General features: G+C 47.5%; 2 protein-coding genes across 10 annotated transcripts in view; both read right to left on the reverse strand.

The window, feature by feature from the left end:
• INPP5K (inositol polyphosphate-5-phosphatase K) overlaps nucleotides 1-13382 on the reverse strand; it is a 30191-nt gene extending 16809 nt beyond the window's left edge. The window contains exons 1-7 of one of the 8 annotated variants that reach the window (XM_006167539.3): nucleotides 12940-13365; nucleotides 10870-10977; nucleotides 10134-10242; nucleotides 4059-4175; nucleotides 3572-3747; nucleotides 2958-3069; nucleotides 2201-2310 (exon numbers count right to left, since the gene is read on the reverse strand). In XM_006167539.3, coding sequence (XP_006167601.1) covers nucleotides 2201-2310; nucleotides 2958-3069; nucleotides 3572-3747; nucleotides 4059-4175; nucleotides 10134-10242; nucleotides 10870-10977; nucleotides 12940-12992 — 785 coding nt within the window. In that variant the 5' untranslated portion in view covers nucleotides 12993-13365. Of the gene's footprint in view, nucleotides 1-2200; nucleotides 2311-2957; nucleotides 3070-3571; nucleotides 3822-4058; nucleotides 4176-10133; nucleotides 10243-10869; nucleotides 10978-12939 lie in introns of those variants that run through there. The other 7 variants (XM_027767903.1, XM_006167540.3, XM_014583850.2 and 4 more) reach the window with 7 other exon arrangements.
• An 814-nt stretch (nucleotides 13383-14196) lies between these two features.
• PITPNA (phosphatidylinositol transfer protein alpha) overlaps nucleotides 14197-22907 on the reverse strand; it is a 47010-nt gene continuing 38299 nt past the window's right edge. Inside the window, exons 11-12 of one of the 2 annotated variants that reach the window (XM_006167543.1) lie at nucleotides 18362-18430; nucleotides 14197-16787 (exon numbers count right to left, since the gene is read on the reverse strand). In XM_006167543.1, the coding sequence (XP_006167605.1) occupies nucleotides 18386-18430 (45 nt within the window). In that variant the 3' untranslated portion in view covers nucleotides 14197-16787; nucleotides 18362-18385. Of the gene's footprint in view, nucleotides 16788-17683; nucleotides 17755-18361; nucleotides 18431-22907 lie in introns of those variants that run through there. The other variant, XM_014583839.2, reaches the window with a different exon arrangement.

Below are 22907 nucleotides of genomic sequence, written 5' to 3' on the forward strand. Positions count from 1 at the left end.
GTCCCGCTCTGGTCAAATTAAAAAATAATAACAAATAATTCCTTAAATTTTTAAAAAAAATTTTTCAGGACCAGCAGCTAGCGTAATGGCTATGTCGCTGGACTCCCATGTAGTCGACCACAGTTCGAGTCCTGGACCCGGTGGCTTAAACTCATGCCAGGCGCATGTGTGCCCAAGATCCCGAGAGGAGAAAGGAGAAGGGATTGAGGTGTGGTCATCCCCCCAGGGGATGATTTCTCGCTTTCTGTCTCTGGCGAGTGCACGCATCCTATAGCAAAGAAAAAACAAAACAAAACAAAACAAAACAAAAACTCTCCAAAAAATTTTTTTTTAATTTTTATTTTTAGAGAGATTTTTTGCTATAGGGGGTGTGTACTCACTAGAGAAACAGAGAAAGACAGAGACAGAAAGTGAGAAATCACCCCCCAGGGTATATGGCCATGCTGCAATCCCTTCTCTTAGTCTCCTCTCGGGATCTTGCACACGCACACTCATGCACCCAGTTTGAGTTTTTTAGGCTGTTGGATACAGGACTTGAACTGCAGTCAACTACGTAGGAGTCTAGTAACATAACCATACACCACCTGCTGATCCAAAATAAATATTTAATTATTTTTAAGAATTATTATTTTGGGGACCAGCAGATGGCGTAATGGCTACATCGCTGAACTCCCATGTAGACTACCGTGGTTCGAGTCCCAGCCTCAGTGGCTTAAACTCATGCCAGGTGTGTATGCGTGCATGTCCAAGACCTTGAGAAGAGAATGGAAGAGAAGGGATTGTGGTGTGGTCATCCCCCCGGGGGGGTGATTTCTCACTTTCTGTCTCTCTCTTTTTGGCAAGCAATCCAAAAAAAAAAAAAAAGAATAATTTTTTTAGAATTATTTTATTTAACTTTATGTATTTACTTATTTTAATTTGACCAGAGAGGAACAGGGAGAGAGAGGTAAAGTGAGAAAGTAAGCCACCAGGTCTGGGACTTGAACCACGGTTGAGCATGTGGGAGTCTAGTGCCCTTAATCACTATGGTACCTGTTGGCCCAAGTAAATAATTCTTAAAAAGAAAAAAAAAAAAAAAAAAACCAGTCCTTTTATTTATTTATTTATTTATTTTTTAGAGATTTTTGCTATAGGGCGTGTGCACGCGCCAGACAGACAGAGACAGAGAGACAGAAAGCGAGAAATCACCCCCCTGGGAGGGTATAGCCACGCTGCAATCCCTCCTCCTCCATTCTCCTCTCGGGATCTTGGGCACGCATGCACACGCGCCCAGCGGTGAGTTTTAAGCCACTGTTCCGGGACGCGAACTACGGTCGACTACATGGGAATCCAGTGACATAGCCATTACGCTAACTGCTGGTCCCCCAAAAAAAAGACAGTCCTGCTAGGAGTAATGAATAAGTTTCTAGTTTCTCTCCAGTTTAAACAAAAATCCCCTGACATATAAGGGGCTCTTCTTTCCTTTAAAAAGCTAGAGCCTTGACCTAAGCTGTGCCAGGGACCCGCTACCAGAGTTGCTTTTGCTTCCCTGCCTAAGCCTCAGGTTTTGGGCGTTACTTGATCTTTTCCTAGCTTCCTGGGAAGGTTTTCAGGAAAACTACCACCCGAAGATACCAAGAGCAGTTATCGTCCATGTTAACTGGGTACCAGGCACTAGACTTAGCACACGCAAGGTCTCACTCAACCCCCAGGAGGTGTATTGTTATCACCCTCATTGTAAAGATGACAAAATTGAGGTTTAAACACCTTGTCCAAGGTCATACAGCTGGTGAGGGGCAGAATTTTTCCCACGAAATTCTCCACTCATGACTACTTCATCTTCTCATGTTGCACCTGACCTACTAGCAGGCTAAAGTGGGAGTATTTTAATAATATCAATAGTAACTTCCTGAACCAAACTTTCTGACCCCTGGAAGATGGGGCGATGGTTCCCAGATTGTTGAAGTACAGTCCCCCCGAGCCAGAAGTTGGCTGCCTCCCTCTTCCCTGCCCTGGCAAGCATAGCCTTCCCTTGCCCTTTCCCCAAGGACAATCTGTGGCAGTTCCCACAGTCAGTGCCTCATGGAGGAGGCAGGAAGCAGCACTCCTGAAAGGGCATGGCTGCATCTATCCCTGCTTCCATTCTAAGGCAGCTCCCACTGCCAGGAGGGCTGGCATAACCCTATTTCCCAAGCTTGCAGGGCCCCGGTTTCCTTCTCACCTGGTGTCATAGTTGTTGGAGTGCCGATCAAACTTGTAGGTGGGTGGGAAGAGCAGGGGTCCTTCCTGGAACTCTCGGAGCAGCGGGTCGTATCTCTTGGCAATGCTGAGCTGTAAATAGAGGCACAGTCCATGTCTCCAACAGCCCTGGTCCAATGGCCCAGCATCACACTCCAGTTCAGGGATCGGTACATACCATCATGAGGGACAAGAGCCAAGCAATGCCACTCTACTTCCTCACTGCCCCAGGCTGCCTCTCCCCAGGAGAGCAGCTGAATCCTTTTGGAAACATTATGCCATGAGCCCAGGGAAGACAGCTCTTGCAATTTCCCAGTCCTTGGACCACGGGGCCAAGGCTTTAAAATCTCTCTCTCTCTCTGGGGGTCACCAGCAGACATATGTCAGAGGGGAACCTAACGATGGTATCTTACCCTCCAGGAGGCAAACAAGGCTGGGGATGAGAAAGACAACAGGGATACAAACAGAGGCGGACACAAGGTGTGGGGCACTGCAGGTCAATGTCCTTCTGGCTCCCTATCCTAAAGCACACTGGCATCTGTACCCTAGCTCTTCTAGGTATAGATCAGACTCTGACAGGAATAGATGCCCCACCTGCCAGGTGCAAAGGCCTCACCTCCACACCACCTCCTACCCCCAAAGAAGAGCTGCCAGACAATCAGAGCAATGCTCCACCCATTTGAGGTAGACTACTACAGCGGGATTAGACCACTCTCCAGGGCCCTCCCCTCACTTGATACCTGATCCTTCTCCCACAGGACACTGTAGCACCGATTTTTTATGGATTCCCGAACAAAGTGCAATCCAAAGTCCTCGATCCGAAAGTTCATGTCTCCAAACCAGAGAATGAGGCTTTAGAAAGAAAGGAGAGGAGTCTAAGGGTTTGTAAAGCCAGAGAAGCAACAGGTGGCTTAGGACTGCTCAATGCAAAAGCTGCTGGAGAGCAGAAAGCCCAAGAGGGCAGGTGAGAAGCTGCTAGGAGAGGATCAGGTGAAGACAAGGGCATGCATGGGTCCAGCAGACTGGTCCAATGGCTCCCACTGCTCCATTCAAGCCAGTGGCCAGCCCAGAGGGCCTAGGACAAATACGGAGCCAACACCCCCCTCCCTTACTCTCCCTTAAATGGCCACCAGGAAAGGCTGAGAAACAGCCCTTCTGGTGACCTCAGTACCCAGAGGATTCCTGACCTCAGATGTGCAGAAGTGCCCAGGCTTTCTAGGCAAGAGAGAGGGCTGGAGGAACAGACCCTCAGGCAGGTAAAGTTAGGCAGGGCAGCAGCAAATGGAGCAGTGACTGGGCAGAACACGCCAGCCCGGGTTGGCATGGGGAGAAGACAGGGTGACAGTTTGCTCACTCATGGTCCAGGATGTTGGGGATATCACATCTCTCAAAATTCTGCATCTCCAGAATCCGGTCAAAGTGATCCAGTCGCTGGTCATTGTTGGACAAGTGAGGAGGCAGGTGGCAGTTGATGATGCTGATATAGTAGCCATAGAGCTTCAGGCAGATGTTGACTCCGCCTTTGTTCCCCTGGTAGGACAGGTGGGCAGAAGGGTGGAAAGCTCCTCTGGGCTGGACACACCCCCTCTTTCCCCATCCTAGGCCTGTGAGAGAGTTTCACCTCCCTTAGGATCTCCCGGGACAGACATCATGCCTCCCAGGATAATCTCTCTACGCACAGAGCCCAGCTCACCAAGCCCCCTCTGAGGCAAGAGAAAGAGTTTGCAGAGCTCTGGGCTAGATGGAGTACCAAGATTCGTCCCACTTCCTTTTTCTTCTGCCCAGCTCAAAGACGCCCAGCCCATTCCAGCTCATGACTCAGACAACAGCTTGGTCCTTACCCAGTACCCGAAGAGGCCAGTGGGGGTGGATTTCGTGTAGAGGATCTGGATATAGGGCAAATGCTGGTACTTGGCAAAGACCAGTAAGAGGAGCCCTTGCATACGGACATAGGAGACCTGCAGAAGAGCGAGGGCAAAGGTCATTCATTAAACTGCACATGCTAAGTGCATCTATGCTAGGTCCTGTTTAAGAGCCCCAGAGAGTCCTGAGCCACATATAGCCCTGCACCAGGGCCCATGAAATCCTGCTGTAAGTCTTTGAGCTTCATTCCCCTGTTTCTTCCTCTCAGCTGCCAAGTGATACATTCTGGGAGCTAAAGTTTCAGTCTACTTCTGGGCTTGGGGATAGAGGACAAAGATGAAGAGAATGCCAGGGCAACCTATCACAGGAGGACATCAACCCCCCAGCCCCAGCCCCATGCATGCCTAAGTACTCTTCTCACTGATGCCATCCTGAGATTCTCAGGGTTCTCTTGGCCTGTGACTTCCATTGTTCAAGGACTCAAAGAGGAATTTAGCTATACAAGATAGTGGCTAAAGGTACTGGCTTTGAAGCCAGCCAGATCTAGATTCAAATCCTGACCCCATTCTTAGTATTTGATATTAGATAATTCTTTCAGCTTATTTGCTCATTGATAAAGTAGGAATAATACAATCTCACAGATGCTGAGAAGATTATTTGACAGCTACTATTTCTGGTTTAAGACATTTTTTAGGTTTTTAATTTTTTTTAAGTATTATTTATTGGGGCTGGCAGATAGCATGGTGGTTAACGGCAATGGACTCCCCCACATTGCCAACAGCAGTTCAGGTCCTGGACTTGGCAGCTTGCTATCTCTCCCGCTGCCTCTCTGGTCAAATTAAAACAAGTAAATAAAGTTAAATAAAGTAATTATCTTAAAACAAAAATAATTATTTATTTAGGGACCAGCAGATGGCATAGTGGTTACATTACTGAACTCTTAAGTCAACCATAGTTTGAGTCCTGGATCTGATAGCTTAAACTCATGCTGGGTATGTGTGCATGCACATGCGTGCCCAAGATGAGAATGGAGGAGAAGGGACTATGGTGTGACCATCCCCCCAGGGGGTGGTTTCTTGCTTTCTGTCTCTCTGCCTCTCTGTCTTTCTAGTGAGCTCATGTGCCCTATAGCAAAAACCTCCGTTTAAAAAGAAAATATTATTTCACTTTATTTATCATCATTATTTTTTTTAATTTTATATAGGCATTTATGAGAAAGAGAGAAAGTGAGAAGGCAAGCTGCCAGGTCTGGGACTCAAACTGTGGTTATTCATCTGGGAGTCCAGTGCCTTAACCATCATGCCACTTGCTGGCTCTTTTTCTTTCTTTTTTTTTTTTTTTTAGGTTTTTGCAATAGGGCTCATGTACTTGCTGGAGAGAGGCGGTGAGAGGGAATGTGAGAAAACATTGTCCTCCCTCCGGGGACATAGTTATGCTGCAATCCCTTCTCCATTCTTTTTCTGGGATTTTGGGCATGCATGCACAGGTGTCTGGTGTGAATCTCAAGCCACCAGGTCCAGGGCTTGAACCACGGACAGCTATGTGGGAGTCCAATGCCTTAACCATCATGTCACCTACTGGCCCCAAGGATTTGGAAAGCAAATTTGGGCCAACTCTATAGTCTGGTGGTTAAGACATCCAGATCCTACATGGCCAACTATGTAGTTCAAGTCCTGAATCTGGTGGCTTACAAAACACCAGGCATGTGTGCATGCATGTCCAAAATCCTGAAGGAAGAAATAAAGAAGGGATTGTGGTGATACCATTCCCTATGGAGGTTGCCTTCTCCTTTCTCTTTGGCAAGTGCATGTGCCCTCAAGCCAAAAAAAAAAAAAAAAAATCAAAAAGAAACATGAGAGAAGATAGTCAGGCTGCACGGCAGTAAAGGTGGCTATATTCCATGTGGCCAGCCATCTGCCATTCCAGTCCCAGATATAGAGGCTTGAGAGACATGCCTAACACATTTGTGTGAATGTTCAAAAATCCTGAGAAGAGAATGGAGGAGGGATCACTGCATAGTCATCCCCACTGGGGGATGCTTTCTCACTCTGTCTCCAGTGAGTACATGCACCCATAGCAAATTAAAAAAAAAAAAAAAAAAAAAGAGAAAGGCTTCTAGGGTGCTGCAAACAATCTGCATCTTGATTTGACTGAGATAACAAGGGTGTGTACATGTACATGTTTGTGCATGTGTAATGTGTGTGCATGTATAAGAATCCATCAAACTGGGACCAGCAGTTGGCGTAATGGCTATGTTGCTGGACTCCCACATATTTGCCCATGGTTTGAGTCCTGGACCCAGTGGCTTAAACTCAAGCCGGGCACGTGTGCGTGCATGCCCAAGATCCTGAGAGGAGAATAGAGGAGAAGGGATTGTGGTGTGGTCATCCCCCTGGGGGGTGATTTCTCGCTCTCTGTCTCTCTCTTTGGCGAGTGCGCGTGCCCTATAGCAAAAACCTCTCCAAAAAAAAAAAAAATCCATCAAACTGCATACTTAACTTTGGCACACAATTTTGTACATGTTATAGCTCAGTCGAAAAAAATTAAATAAAAAAACCCCGCAACACCACAGACTGTATACACTTGGATGTCCATGAAGACAACACACAGGTAATGACAGTGAATTTGGAGGACACATGCTCAAGGTTGGGGGAAAGAGCTCATATTTTCTAAAATGAAGTGCTTTAGATGTTACTTAATCCTTATACCAGAAATCACTGTCCCTGTTCTGCAGAGGAGGAACTGAGATTATGAGAGGGTAAGGAACCAGCAGGCCTACCTGGATAATAGCAAAGGATGAGAATGCCAAAATCCTTACTCTCTGTGCCTATAGGGGTGGGGTGCGAATGGGCTGCAGCCAGTGACCCTCTCTCTCAGGTTCAGGCTGTCTACACCCACCACCCGAGTAGCTGTTTCCGGAGCATGAGGTGCAGAGGCCAAGGAGGAAATCCCCGGGTGGGGAGCGTGTACTGGGGCCTTCCAGGAATTATGAAACTTGATCCTGCAGGCCAGGAGTCCTAGCACAGTGGGGGAGTCAGGACAGGGGGAACCCCAAATCTAAGACTAAGGAGGGGAGGCGTCAGAACCTGAGGCTGGCCAGAGGTTGCTACGAATGTGTCCATGACCCCACCCTTCACCCAGTCTTCCAGTTCTCCCATTCATGTGACAACAGAGGTAGGGGAAGGGCTAGACTATGAAGGACTGCAGCCCAGGATCAGGACTGGAGCCAGGGAACTGATAAAGATTCAGGAAGAGTTTTAAGTTGAATCCTGACCCACAGAGCAGGTTTAGGCCACTGTGTTCCATCATAAAGACAACTGCCCACTTGAAGGAGCAGCAGGGGGTTGGGAGCAGGGAAGACAGAGTGGGGGGGACAGAACTGACTGAGACTGAGAGAAAGGGTGGGACTGTGGAGACAAGCAGGGTTGGGTTGGGGGGTGCAGGGAAGATAGGGAGAGGGGGACAGAACAGCATTAAGACTGGGAGAAGGGGTGGGACTATGAGGACAAGCAGGAGACTTCTAGGGGAAGCTCCAGTTGGAGGAAATGAAGTAGGAAGAGCTAAAGAAGGGAGTAGGGGGAGGTGACTAGGAGCCCTGGAACAGGCGCAGAGGATCAGCCCCAGCTTCTCAACCTATGGCTGCCAAGTCTCTATCCCAGAACAGGCTGTAAACAGGGCTTGCCAGTCCACCTAAATTCTTGGCTAAGGGAAGGAGGGGCATCCGCTTTGGGTGCCAGGGCCTCGGGCTGGCCTCCCAACCTCGGGAGGCCACATGGGTAGAATGGGCTGTGTCCCTGCACAAGCTGAGCTAATTCCCTTGGCTTGATTCCATCCTACCAACCGCTTGCCAGTTCTCCAAGGCCCGAGGAGGCCTCCAGTCTTGGGAAGGGAGTGGGTGGTGAGAAAGAGGTAGTTCTGTTCTCTGGGAGGGTCTAGCTCTGAGTCTGCAGGAAGGAGCCTCAAGGTCTGACTTAGAGGGGGTCAAGTGCTCAGGGGCTGACAGTTTCTAGCCTTGACAGTAGCACGACACCTTGTATTCCCTCCTCCCCATTCTGCCTTCTTAGAAGGTTCTCCAACTCCTACCTCAGCACCTCAGACAAGTGAAGATTAGAAAATTAACTTGGAAGAATAACAGTTACCCAGAGATGGGAACAAAGAGAATTCTGGCATTTCTAAGAAGCCGTGCACTGGATGCTGTGAATGGGAATGTGCTTCATCCCTCAGGTTTGCTGGGCAAAAACAAGGTGAGGATCTAGGAACCTAGGGCCTTCCTGTGGATTCTCTTATGGTCTAAACATTCCCCAATGTATACCGTTCTTCTGAACTAAGAATTTTCCCCCATCAACTCCCTTCTCCTCACACCTCTGGACCCTTAGGAATGTAAGGTGCAAGTCCTCTAAGACTGGAGGATACCCTCTAATACCAGCAACCTGGCCACGGGATACCTGTTAGACTTAAAGCTCACCAGTACAGGGACCAGCAGTTAGCGTAATGGCTATGTCGCTCGACTCCCATGTAGTTGACCGTGGTTCGCGTTCCAGACCCGGTGGTTTAAACTCACGCCAGGTGCATGTGCATGCATGCCCCAGATCCCAAGAGGAGAATGGAGGAGAAGGGACTGCGGCATGGCCATCCCCCCTGGCGAGCCCTGATTTCTTGCTTTCTGTCTTTCTGTCTGTCTGGTGAGCGCACGTGCCCTATGGCAAAAACCTCTCAAAAAAAAAAAAAAGAAAGAAAGAAAGAAAAAAGCTCACTAGTACAAAAATAAAAGTATAGCAATTAAGAACAGAGGTTAAGAAGTTTAAAAGACCTGGACCAGCAGGTGGCGTGGTAGTTAAGGTGCAGGACACTCCCACATGGCCAACCAGGGTTCGAGTCCTGAGTCTGGTGGCTTGCTTTCTCACTTCCTCTCTCTCTCACTCTCACCCTCTGTCTCTCTCTGGTCAAACTAAAAAAATAAATGAATTAATAAAATAAAATAAATAATTATAAAAAAAAAAGAAGTTAAAAAGACCTACTTCAGATGCCAAATAGCCTGTGTGACTTTTGAGTGTTGGTTTTATACTCTGTACTATACCCCTGTTTCAAGAGAGTTGTTAAGATGCTAAACTAACAGAACCAACAGATGGCGTAACGGCTACATCACTGGACTCCCATGTAGTTGACCGCGGTTTGAGTCCTGGACCCGGTGGCTTAAACTCATGCCAGGCGCGTGTGTGTGCATGCCCAAGATCCCGAGAGGAGAATAGAGATGGGATTGCAGCATGGTCACCCCCCCACACACACCGGGGGGTGGGGGTGATTTCTTGCTTTCTGTCTCTCTGTCTCTCTCTGTCTTTCTGGCGAGCGTGCGTGCCCTATAGCAAAAACTCTCAAAAAATAAAAAAGATTCTAAACTAACAAATAAAATAGCTTATTTATAATGCTTAACACTACAAAAGCATTCAATAAATGGTAGCAATTCTTATTACCCTCAGAGATTTCAGGCTGGTCATATGAGTAGAGACTGAATGCCAGGGTGAGGGTTGGCATTGGAGTGCTAAGAAGCTCTGCTGTACCTCCCCTAGGACAAATACCCAGGTGTTAAACTATCTCTGGCTTCCAACTCAGCTCTAGCTACCTTGGAAAGGTACCAGGCAGGCAGGAGCCCCGGGGAGCCAGGTGCAAGTGAGGTTTAAACCTTTCAATAACTGGGAAAGGGACCAGCTTGTGGCATGGTGGTTGGAGCAGAGATGTCACAGGGCTGACCACACAGTTTGAGTCCAGACTCGGCGGTGTGAGAAGCACGCTGGTGCATGTGCAGGAATACCCAGAATCCCCAAAGGAGTACGAAATGAGAGAGGATTGTGGCACGACTACTCCCTAGTGGGGATGCTTTCCCACTTTCCCTCTCTCACCAGCAAGCACACATGCCCTCTGGCAAATAAAAACAAAAACAAAACAAAAAAGCTGGGAAATAGCATGAATGGCTGCGTGGGAGTAAGAGGAACCAAACGACTGGGGGATATGGAAGTGAGACACATTTTTCAATCACTCATGAACTCATAAGTTACCTTGATGAAGCTCAGAGGGGAAAGCACATCCATGAAGAAACTGCTCCATGGGTCTTCAAAGGCAGTGTTGGAAAGGAGGCTTATGATCCCAGAGTTCATTTCCTGCAAACTGACCACCCCAGGTCAGAAGCTTGTCCTCGGGCCTGGCAGGTACTGCCTGTGCCACAAACATGTCCTCAAAGACTTCTAAGCCCTGGGTTCTGACCATCAAACTCTCCCTCCCTCAGCTGCTGATCTCTAACCCCTTGCTACTGCTAGCCCATGATGAGAGACCTGGGACTGGATCCCATGTGGGCAGAAAGCACCTACCCTTCAGACTTAAAGAGTGAGGGAAGGGACCAGCAGTTAGCCTAATGGCTATGTCGCTGAACTCCCACGTAGTCGACCGCAGTTCAAGTCCTGGACCTGGTGGCTTAAACTCATGCTGGGCGCGTGTGCGTGCATGCCCAAGATCCCGAGAAGAGAATGGAGGAGAAGGGACTGCGGCGTGGCCATCTTTGCTGGGGGGGGGGTGATTTCTCGCTTTCTGTCTCTCTGTCTCTCTTTGTCTTTCTGACTAGCACATGAGCCCTATAGCACACGAGCCCTATAGCAAAAACTTCTAAAAAAAAAAAAAAAAAAGAATGAGGGGGGACAGGTTACGGCAGCTTCCTAAGCAAACAACTTGAGACTGGACTGGTCAAGCTTAACTGAGCTCAGGTATAGGGAAAGGTGAAGGGGCCCTGCAGACACCTACCCAATGACATATATGTCCAGATTCAGGTTCTGGTTGTTCAGCTGGAGCAGGTCATTGAGGTCTAGAGGGGGTGCTGCTGAGGCCACGTTCCATGTCACAACATGTATACTGCGGAAGGGATGTAAAGGGAAGTCATGGAGGAAGGAGGATAAGACTCTATCTAGATAACTGACAGGGGTCCAGGCCACTAACGACTATACCACAATCCTCCGCAGTCACAATTGGAAATGGGAGTTTCCGCATCTGGTTATGGGAAGAAGGGTACTGAGCTACACAGCCTTTGTCTCCACCATCGTCCCCCAGAGCCTGTCTCCTTGGTGCAGGCCCACTGCTGCCCATGCCTGGCGCTGCTGACACTAGTAGAAATGACAACTTGAGACTGGTCAGGCTCAACTGAGCTCCTTTAGAATCAGGCAAGCGAAGGGATGGGGACAGGCAGGAATTTATTAATTTCGTTTTTTAATCCAGTCATCCACATTTCAGTAGTCATATAAAACTCAGTCTGTGGGCCAGTAGGTAGTGTGGTGGTTAAGGTGCTAGACTCCCGCGTGGTCAACCACGACTTGAATCTTGGACCTGGTGCCCTGAAATTCACGCTGGGTGCATGTGCACGTGCACCCAAAATCCCAAGAGAAAGGAGAAGGGATTGTGATGTTTTCTCACTTTCCCTCTCACTGTCTCTCTCCAGGGAGCACACATACCCTATGGCAAAAAAAAAAACCCAAAAAAATAAATAAATAAAAATTCAGTCAGCACCTTCCCACCCCTGCTCCTCAACCCGGCAGTTCCTATGACCACCAGGAAGACCCTGGAGGTTTAGATTTCATCTTGTGAGAGGCCTCAGCATTATAGGGAAACTTTTAAAAAGAGACAACCACGCAACATTCAACATTCCGTTTCTCACTCTTACCCTGGAGCACAACCAATTCTGCAGAGCACTTCTGGGAGCCTAAGAAGCTTCTAAGTAACACCTGTCTCAACATCTCTCTACCATCTCTTGGGAAAAGTCACTGTTTCAATAATATTCTCCACCTCAGCTTAATACAAATCCTAGGGAAGCAAGAAACTACATCAGAGGCAGTTCTCTTTATCTAAATCCCTACAACAATGCTCCAGGGAAGCCCCAGACGGTGTGGGCAGAGAGCAGGCAAAAGCTACAGACCCTGAGACTCCGTGTGAGTGCTTGGTACTCTAAGAGGACTACCTATTGCAGCTCAAGATATAGAATGAAAGCGGGTACAGGAGGGTGGGAGACGAGGACAGATTATCCCAAACATCTCTTCTCCATCAGACCTTGTTCTTAGAGGTTCATTTTCTAAAAAGCATGACTTGAAGAAATTCTTGGCGAGCTTAAAGGAACTTCCTGCACCTCCCTAAGAATATAAACAAAACAATACAAAACTACCTTCCCAGGCACTCAGCCCAAAATTACTCGCTTCATTTGTTTACGATCTCCCCCTGCTGACCAGTAGAGAATTAAGGAAGGCAGCTCTTTTACTCAAAAGCGACTTGTTTTCCCAAGGACCTGGTCTAAGCAGACTGAGAGCCAAAGTCGGGATTTCTTGTTCCCGTTCTCAAGTCCGACGATTAGCAGCAAATCCATTCATCGTGACTTACACTAAGCTGGTGATTAGTGCTGTTCTTCATGAAAAAGCAAGCATGAGACCAGGCTCTACTACTTTACTAAAGTATCTTATCTAAATCTGATTTTGGCTTTCCGGAGGTCACAACGGGATCAGTCAAACCCCCTCGTGTATATGCTCATCAAAGTATGAACAATATTTTCATTCTAGAGCTACGGGATGAATGTCCCTCCTATCATTAATCTCTAACAGCCCAACACGGCTGTCTCCTTCAGAAACCAACTAGAACACCTGTTTGGGGCGCCCTAGTGGGAACGAGGGGGCGCGAGGCTCAGGTCCTACTCGACACTGGCCCGGGAGAATCTGGGAGGGTCTCTGAACCCCTTCTCTCCCGTCTGGCTCATCCTCTAGGCGCGCAAGCCCGGTCTGGGTTGGAAGCAGCCATCCCGCCGGAGCGAACCAGGCTGTCCCCAGGCGTCAAACTGACCTGAGCTTCTTGCCTCTCGGCTCGGTCGGATTCCGTGGGCTCACGGCCGCCATCGTCCTCACGCAGCGTCCCGGCAGCCTCGCGTCTCCCCGCCCCAGCTGACCCGAGTCTAGCAGCCCCTCGGCGGCAGGGTTCGGACTCCGAACTCGCGCCCGCTTGTTTTTCTTCCGGATTCTGACCGCCCGCCTCGGCTTCCGTAAGAGGCGGGCCCGGAGCGCACGGCGGGCTCTGGGTGGCGCAGTTCCGCGGAAGGGGCGGGGCTCTCCGGCGAGCGCGAAACGGCGAAAGGCACCGAGAAGTCCGGCTCAGGGCTTCGGGGACATAAAAGGGGCGTGCCTTGCTTGTCACCAGGACACGACGCAACACTGCTCCAGCCGCCGGGCCGGTGCCGGGCAGCCCGCCCCCGGCCCCTCCCACGCCGTCCGAGACTCCCAGCGTGCCCCGCGCGAGGCCTCTTCCGGCGGAAGTGGGTGCCACGCCTGTGCCTGCGTCCGCTCGCTGCTTCTACCTCACTGGTGACAGCTGTGTGGGTTCTCCCCCTGCTCAGGAGCCCAGAGGACAAGTGGGGGTAGTGAGGGGTACGTAATCTAGCCACTGTGCCGCCTGCGGCCCAGTTCCTCCCGCAACGGCAGGTGACTTCTCCAGGTCCCACAGGTCAGGCTGGTCAGGCTGGTAGTGGCGCTCCTCCCTTCTGTCTTCCACTCTCAAGTTGCGTTCTCTTTTTGAACTCATTTTACACATGGGACGTTTGGGGGTTCCCGGACTCAGAAAACTAGCCATCATGAGTGAAAAGTTATGTCACCCCTTCTGTGGGTATACATTCAAGGCCAAATACGAATTAAAGGTTTACTTTGATTTCCTTCGTCACTGGTTCTTAATTTTTTTTCCCCCTTGGAGAGGGGGAAGCGAGGGGATGCATGTAATACCTAAGAGCCTGACCTTCCCTGGGAAAATGAACACACAGTTTTGCAGACAAGCTTCATAAGGTTCACAGACCCAAAAACCAGGTTAAGAACTCCTACTTTAAGTAGAAATTATTGCCAGTAGAAAATAGCCAAATTACAATTAAATGTCTGCATAAGTAAACTGACACGAGTGTTTTAATTTATGGGAATCCATCTGCTGAAATCTTCAGACATTTCTGTACCTTTTCCTAATCCTTCCCTGGTAAAATGGTAGCCATCAGTAGAAGTTTGAGGGACATCTGAGTTGTAAGATTGACGTAAGGACATCACCAATAAGCTGGACTCCAGAAAGGTCTGTCTAGGATTTTATTAGACTGCTTTTTTCCCAATATAACTGTATTGGAAGATTGAGACAAAAAGGCACAAACTCACATTAAATAAACAAGATAATCTAATCAGTTCTACAAAGTGTAATTTGTAAAAGAAGTAGCACTAGGAACCGATCAAAATAAGTCAGGGAGTCCCAGTAGGGACTGTAAAATGGAAATTTGGGGAAATATACATGTGCCCACAATACTGACCCTGTCTCTGACCCATAAGAAGGCCAGAGCCCAGCACCTCTCCAGAGGCACTACTGCTTCCAATTGGGACTGTAGCCCTGGAAATCTAATAGAAGCAGTTGGTCTGAAGGGGTGTGGCACACCCTCAGTATTACCCTGGAGCTGAGCCTTTCATCATAAGCCCCCTTGAGTACTAGTCAGTTTGGGAGTGGGTTAGGAGGGAAGGGGATACTTAAAAGAAGCCAACACCGTTGCCCAGCAGCAACACCATCCATGAGGATGGAACAGACCAAGAACATCCCTCCTTTAGGTGGGCAGAAGCCCCAGATCCAGGCTGACCTCAGGAAGTTCTAGCTCAGCTCCTTTGAATGCTTTCCAAAGGGCAGCAAGTGGAGGTGGAAGTAGCCAGAGAAAACACAGATAAAGGGCGAGCCCCCACTAGAGCTGAAGTGATATGTGTGGATCTCAAAGAGCTGAAGGAAATAGACTAACATCTGCTGATCCTCAAACCACATAAACAGCTATCCATTTAGAATGTTACAATTTGTTTCTCCCAAGATAACCCATATTTGGACTTCACCTACTTGATGAATGAAGAAGAGAAATTTTTAAAGCATAAATATAATTAATAGTCAATACAGAGCTTAGAGGAAAACATTTATAATTTTCTCCAGTATGAATGCCTCTTCAATTTCCCAGATGACTAAATGCTACCAGCAGTTGAGATACTAATAGCCAGCTGAAATGCCCCACATCCATTAGTAAAAACCTCACAAGGTGAGGAGACTTAATATAGAGGGAAATGTCATAATAGGACATCTGGTCCCAGAGGGACTTCAATGAAGGTCAGAGCTAACCATGCTGAGGGGTCTGAATCTGTCCACCCTGGCCCCCAAAGGGCCACAGGGACGCAGCCTTCAGAATGTCACAGGTATAATCCTGTGAGACACTCCCTTATTGCACTTAGAAATGAGTAAGTAAGGCAAGCAAACTGACAAAAAGAAAAAAAAGGACAAGTTATCTTATCTCACTTCTCGCTCCCCCCAACAAAAATTTGGTCTCTCTCAGCAGATGCACCCAAGCTAGCATGGGCTTGGATCACTGCACACTCAGGTCAACATACTTAAGGTTTGGGAATTGTCAGGTAATACCACAGTGACCTCAGAGTCTCCCACCAGGCAGGCACGCTCAGATTCTGCCAAGTCACAGGAAAATGAAGAGCTCAGCAGCTTCTCCCTTGGAGCCTGGACTTCCTCACCAGCCTACTTCGGTAGAGTTCTACACTATGATCACTACTAGCTTCTGATTGTCCAGGACAGAACTCAGCATGGGGGCAGGGCAAGCTGAGTTCTTCATCCCAATTCCTTTTCAGCAACTGGAGACAAAAGGAAACATGTCTGCTAGAAAAAACGCTTTGCATGCTCATTTTTGTATAGCATGAGAAGTCAGGACTCTTGTATCTTAACTAGCCTCAAAGACAGGACAGGGACCCAAGAAAGCACAGAGAAAAGAGGATTATTGCTGAGTGGCAGCACCAGCCCAAAAGGGAAGAGGAACGTGGACATACAGAGCTCCTGAGGGATTGGACCGAGCAGTGTAATGGGGCGGATTCAATTCTAAGGGCCACACTGGCCAAGTCCCTCCAGATGGAGAGCTGACTTGGGTGATTTGTAGGCTCTGAAGAGGTTCAGACAGAGTGGGCAACAGGAGTGCTGAGAAGCCACAGGTGTTTCTAAGATTAGTGACCAGAGATACAGTGACTGGGGCAGGGGCTCTCTGTATTTGTTAAACTTTCTTAAACAGAGACTGGCTGGGCCTTGGGTACCTCCTTGGTGTTTAGAGCACTCTTAACTGCAGATTTGGTTACTGGGAGCAGAGGTCAGAGTTAGACCTGTAGAACTGGGAGGGAACTCGGTATTTCTAACTCATCTCCTCTCTCCAGGTAAGCACTCAAAATCGCAGAGATCTGCCAAGGAAGCAAAATACCTAAGAGTTTATCCCAAGGTTGGAAACAAAGGAACTTAAACTATTTAAATCACCACATCACGAAAGGCAGCTATTTTGAAAGACCAAAATGTCACTTGGAAATAAAGGGGTGGGGGGGACACAGAAATGGGTGAGAACACAATGAGGAGAGAGGGAGGAGCTGTTAATACAGCAACCTACACGCCACATATCTCAGAGGAGCAGGCTCCTGTACACACAGGCTTTGTAATACCAAACGGTCTATTTGTTCACAATATTAAAGGGCATCTAGAATTAGCTACAGTAAGGGATCGAAAGTTGCCTGAAGAATGGGCACAGAAAGGCTGCGTCCGAAGATGGCCTGTCACTCAGGAGGGTGGAGCTGCTGGGCCTTCCTGTTGACCACTGTCTTGCAAAACTAGAAAAGAAATACAGTTATTAAGGAAGTGACAGGGAAAAATAGAAACATACTATAAATCATCTTGAATACGGGAATTTCAAAATGAGGAAGGATGCCAGTCAGTGGGAAAGGGAGCGGGCGCTCACCAAGTGATCCCCCAAGGTAAGGTGCTCGAACGTGCTGAGTACTCTGAAAACCAAGCTCTCTCTGACCTTCTCCCTCTACTCCACCCCTCTGGCCTCTTCTGAAGCTTGGAGAAACCTTTTCTAAAGTTCTGTTTTCCGACTGAGGGAACTTCCTCTTCCCAGAAGGAATGCCACTGGTGTGAAATCTCCTTAGTTAGGAAGGTAAAACCACCAGAGAAGACACCGAAAATCAAACACAACGCCTAAAGCCCAGATGAGCTTTGTCCCAAGGCAAGACTGTTCTCTGGGCTCGTTCAGGCCCCTAAAATTAATATACTACCCCTCTAAAATTGCCTACACCTCCAACATCCACTTTGTGTGGCTCCCTTACACATGTGCACGTAATACATTTGTATGCTTTGCTATTTCACATTTATTGTCAGTTTATTTCAGTGAACCTAATTATCAATCCTTTAAGAGGGAAAGCAAAGTTCCTTTTCCTCTCACCGGGGAGAAAGGGCACTAAGGCCAAGCAGGGACCGAGGAGTTGGCACTGCAACAATCCACTTAGTCTTACCCTTCAATCTCCCAGAAGCTGCTTTAAGAGCACGGGACAGGGAGTGAGAGCAGAGGTTTGCTTACTGCTGGTGAGACCCTAAGCCTCCTTAGCCTCTTAGCGCTAGAGGACAAACGATTTTTATGTGATAAAACAATTTTCCCTCAGAGCCCTAATTGGGAGTCGGGCCAGGTTTCTCATTCCACCCCGACTCTGTGCTGCTGAAGTCACCTGTGTCTGGAGGTGTGCCGGGCGCTGGAGAATCAGCACCGGAAGCCAATGAGAGGAAGGGGCTTGAGGAAGACTGAAACAAAACGAGGGACACCCTGTTCCTGCCCTGACCTGGGCAGAAAGTCTCCCAGCATATGACAGGTGACACTTCTGATGGGGACAGCTACTAGGTATGGGGCTGGGGGTATAAGGAATAAGGATATGAAGCGCCAGGCACACTGATAAATGGTAAGAAGAGCTGTCTGGCCAGTGAGTTTTCCCAGGGAGGGGCAGAGAATGCTGCTGTCTGGAAGCTGGAAATCCTCTGCATGGAGGCGTATGGGGATGCCCAGTGTGACAGCTTCAACTCGGGATGGCTCATTTGACAGGAAGGGGGAGAATGACTAGCAGCAGGTGAAACTGACCCCTGTGTCCTTCGCCCCTGCTCCTTGGTCTTACCACTCTGCTCAGTGCTTTATCTGAGCAGTTCTTTATAAGACACATCTCTGAAGTGTCCTGATAGCCACAACCTCTTCCCATGGAAGCCTGAGAGCTATTTCGCATGGCAGTCAGCATCATTACTAAAGGGAAGGAGAAGGGATGAAGTAGGTTTTCTAGCTCCACAGTGAGCCATTGAGGCCTTGAGGACCCAAACTGATTTTAGCTTCTGTGACAGGCACAGAGAGGAATTTGGTACATACAGTGCAGAAGGGGGAGGGGTGACTTTAGTCATCTGCTGTCATTCCTTTCACTGGGTCCTTTTGTCTCATCTGGAACAGAAAAAAAAAAAAGAAATAAGAAAAGTGGAAGGCGTTGCTGATGGAATTCAACCACAAATACATCCCACCTTCTCAGTTCCGCCAATACATAGAGTGGAGCATTATTTGTGCATGAAACAAAAAATTAGAAGGATAGGGCTTTGTAAACATATAGCCAAAGCCATGCCATTTACAGCTGTCACTGGTCTCAACACAACACGATTTTGGTTTCTCTTCCCTGTGTCACAGTGTTAGAGATGGTTCTTAAATTTAAAAAAAAGAAAATTTAAGCACGTCTCTCTTATTCATTCATTCATTCAACAAATATTTATAAAACTTTTCTTTGTTCTAGGAACTTTGACAGAGCTGCGGATAGTCAGCAGTGAACCCCAAACAGACCAAATCTCTTCTCGAGGAGCTTATGTTCTAGGGCAGAGTGGCAGAACAAACGCATTCAAGGGAGTCAGGTGGGCTGCTGGGGTAGAGAGTGACCGTGGGGAAGTGTGACCCTCTAAGCGGGCTGTGGAAGCTTAGGAGCAAGATTTGAGTGGAAAATCGAAGGAAGTGTGAGAAAAATCCTGTGACTCTCAGGGGGAAAAGTGTTAAGGCAGAGATTCTGATACTCATTCTTTCTTAACAATGATTGCCATGATTATATGAAATGTCTTAGCTTAGTTTTTTGGCCTGTTCCTTAAATTGATTGAAATAATTGCTTGGGGCACTTGTAAATTCTTGGGTCCAAGACCTGCTGAATTAGAACCTATAGGAGATAGACCATAAGGGATTCGTGAAAGCAATTCACGGCCCGTGTCTCATGTTACAACATCCGCAGCAAAAATCCTGTTTCAAAGAGGGAAGTCTACAGTCTAGCCAGGTGCTTATTCCTGATCTGAAACCTTTCAACAGTCTCTTAGTTCGACGTGAGATGCCTGCCTCCTGTGGGCTCTATTCAAATCTCACTTTCCTGAATATCATTACATTTTTATTGTTTTGTAACCTAAGTTATCCATATTAATTTCTTCCTTTCTTTTTTCTTTTTTTAGAGTTTGTTTTAAACTTAGGACTTGTGCTCTTTCCAGAGAGAGAAAGAGACAAAGATAGTGAGAAAAAGTGAGAAATCACCCCCTGCCCCAAGGAGATGGCCACACCACAATCCCTTTCTCCAGTCTCCTCCAGGGATCTTGGGCACACATGCACATAAGCCCAGCGTGAATTTCAAGCCACTGGGTCAGGTACTCGAACCATGGTTGGCCATGTGGGAGTCCAGCAATGTAACCGCTATGCCAACAACTGGCCCCTATTCATATTAATTAATACCTGTTAATATATTACTTTATAAAGGTTCAATGAATTCAAGATTTCCCAACATGACAGAATCTGATAAGAAAAAGGGCACTGTCCTTTTTTTTGGGAAGGTTTTTCTATAGGGTACATGTGCACACTGGGGGAGAAAGAAAGAGTGAGAATTTACCCTCCAGGGGGATGGCCACTCTACAATCCTTCTCCTCTATCCTCCTCTTGGGATTTTGGGCACACATGCACAGGGACGTGACGTGATTTTCAAGCCACCCAGTCTGGACTCAAACCGTGGCCGGCCATGTAGGAGTCCAGCACCTGAACCACCATGCCTGCTGGTCTCAAACGATGTCATACTTTAAAAAAAAAAAAACACCTAACCCAGCCTCTGGCGGCCTGAAAAACACACTGGGATTATGTGCATGTGAGCCTGAAGTCCTGAAAGGATGGACTTTCTTCTTCCCTCTTTCCTTCCATCTCTCTCTGGCAATTAAAATAAATAAAAATAAAAACTGAGTTCTGTAGTGTTAGGTTAGAATGAGAAGCATTTGACCTAACCACTGTGAGACAGTGATAATGCAAGCTCCCTGCACGTGTGGAAGTCTTATATAGCTGCAGATTTGGATCCCTAGGTTGGTTCTGAAAACACACCGGGTGCCCTAGGGTCCTGTGGTGCTGGAGGGCTAGGGAAAGGGTATCATGGCATGACCATGACCAAACCTTGTTGAAGGTGTTCTCTTTCTCTTTCCTCTTTCTCATGTGCACATATGCACTATCATTAAAAAAAGAATGAGGCGAGACCAGCAGTTGGCATAATGACTATGTCACTGGACTCCCATGTAGTCGACTGCAGTTCGAGTCCCAGACCTTGTGGGTTAAACTCACGCCAGGTGCATGTGCATGCATGTCCCAGATCCCAAGGGGAAAACGGAGAAGGGATTGGAGCATGGTCATCCCCCCAGTGGGTGATTTCTCGCTTTCTGTCTCTCTGTCTTTCCGGCGAGCACATGCGCCCTATAGCAAAAACTTCTTAAAAAAAAAAAAAAAGAGGGGGAGCCTGGCAGGTGGTTAAGCCTGTGGTGGTGAAGGGCGCTGGACTCCTACATGGGCGACTGCTGTTTGAGTCCTGGTCCTGGCAGCTTGCTTTCTCGCCCCTCCCTCCACTCTGTCCCTCTCTGGTCAAATTAAAATAAATAAAGTTAAATAAAATAATTCTTAAAGAAAAAAAGGAATGAGGTGGCTGGCAGGTGTCATGGTGGTTAAGGGCGCTGGACTCCTACATGGTCGATTGCTGTTTGAGTCCTGGTCCTGGCAGCTTGCTTTCTCGCCCCTCCCTCCACTCTGTCCCTCTCTGGTCAAATTAAAATAAATAAATAAAGTTAAATAAAATTCTTGAAAAAAAAAAGAGAAGCCTTTGTAAGACAGATATAGAAATAAATACAGACGTAAAGTTGCCTAGCTCCACTGTATGAGTAGGCGTGGGAACAGCAACATCCCAAAGCACACCTAGCACCCAGGTCATGGTTTCCCAATACCACCACACCGAATCAGGGTTCTCTGGACATATGGCCAATTCTGGGGTTGGGTCATAGAGAAAAGATGATTCTGGAATGCCTTGATATGCTTCTAGTGAATAATAGTTAATGTCACCAGCAACTGGAGAGAAAGACAGAATAGAGTAAACGAAACACTGTGATATATTCAGGCCTAAAATACGTAACCTGGGTCTAATCATACAGAAATACCAGAAAACCCAAAGGACTGGCCCATAACCTTCAAAAATGTCAAAATCATGGCAGTCTAGGAAAAGATGAGGAACTGCGCCAAACTGAAACGATGAGCTGTGATGGCTGGGTGTGGTGTGTGAGCCTGCACTGTATCCTTTGCTCGGAAGGCACGGCCTCTCTGGGCACAGGGGCACACAGGGATTTTGCTTGTTTTCAGTTTGCTACAAGGCACATGCTCTTGCTAGAGACAGAGAGGGAGAGAGTGAGAAATCACTGCCCTGGGGGGATGGCCAACCGACAATCCCTTCTCCTCCATTCTCCTCTCAGAATTTTGGGTAGAATAGCCACAACCAGAGGATTACCTTGAGGAAGCCTTTGAAGGAAGAAAAAGAGACTAATCTTTGTTAGCAGATGGTAAACCACAGAGTACTTGGTGGGCAGAACTGAGCTGGGAAGGTTCATGCATGAATTATGTGCTGGGTGTTTGCTTCTCAACAGTTTGAGTAGTTGACATGTAACTATTTTCTCAAAAATATGTAAAACCATACTGTCGGGGACCAGCAGGTGGTGTGGTGGCTAAGGTGCTGGATACTCCCATGTGGCCGACCATGGTTTGACTCCTGAACCTGGTGGCTTGCTTTCTCACTTTCTCTCTCACTCCACTTTCTCTCACTCTCTCTGTCTCTCTCTGGTCAAATTAAAATGAATGAATAAATAAAATTAAATGAATAATTATTTTAAAAAAATACTGTCTCTGTTGCTACAGAGTCACAAACAAAATTATAACAAGTATCTTGAAGGTTATCTTTAAAATCCAGTTCTTTGAAAATTTTAAAAGTTGTTTAAGTCGGGGCCAGCAGGTGGCGTAGTGGTTAAAGGTGCTGGACTCCCACATGGCCAAAATGCAGTTCAAGTCCTGAACCTTGTGGCTTGCTTTCTTGCTTTCCCTTTCTCTCTCTGTCTCTGCTCAAATTAAGAAAGGAAGGAAGAAAGAAAGAAAGGAATTAAGTAAATAATTCTTTTTTTTTTTTTTTAGAGGTTTTTTCTATAGGGCGCGTGCGCTCGCCAGACAGAGACAGAGAGACAGAAAGCAAGAAATCACCCCCCAGGGGGGATGGCGATGGCCACGCCACAATCCCTTCTCCTCCATTCTCCTCTTGGGATCTTGGGCACGCACGCACATGCGCCTGGAGTGAGTTTTAAGCCACCGGATCCGGGATGCAAACCGCGGTCAACTACATGGGAGTCCAGCGACATAGCCATTATGCTAACTGCTGATCCCAAGTAAATAATTCTTTAAAAAAAATTGTTTAAGTCAAGAACTATGCAGTATGAGCAAAAATGTTTTGATATGTAAAGTAAATGTTTGTGGGAAAATGTAAAAAATAAGCAAATTAAAAGAAAAAAAAAAAGAGTGTTGGGTGGACACACACACGTGCCTGGCATTTTTTTTTTTTTTTGGAGAG

Source organism: Tupaia chinensis, unplaced genomic scaffold, assembly GCF_000334495.1.
Source record: "Tupaia chinensis unplaced genomic scaffold, TupChi_1.0 Scaffold144899_1, whole genome shotgun sequence".
NCBI classification, from domain to species: Eukaryota; Metazoa; Chordata; class Mammalia; order Scandentia; family Tupaiidae; genus Tupaia; species Tupaia belangeri.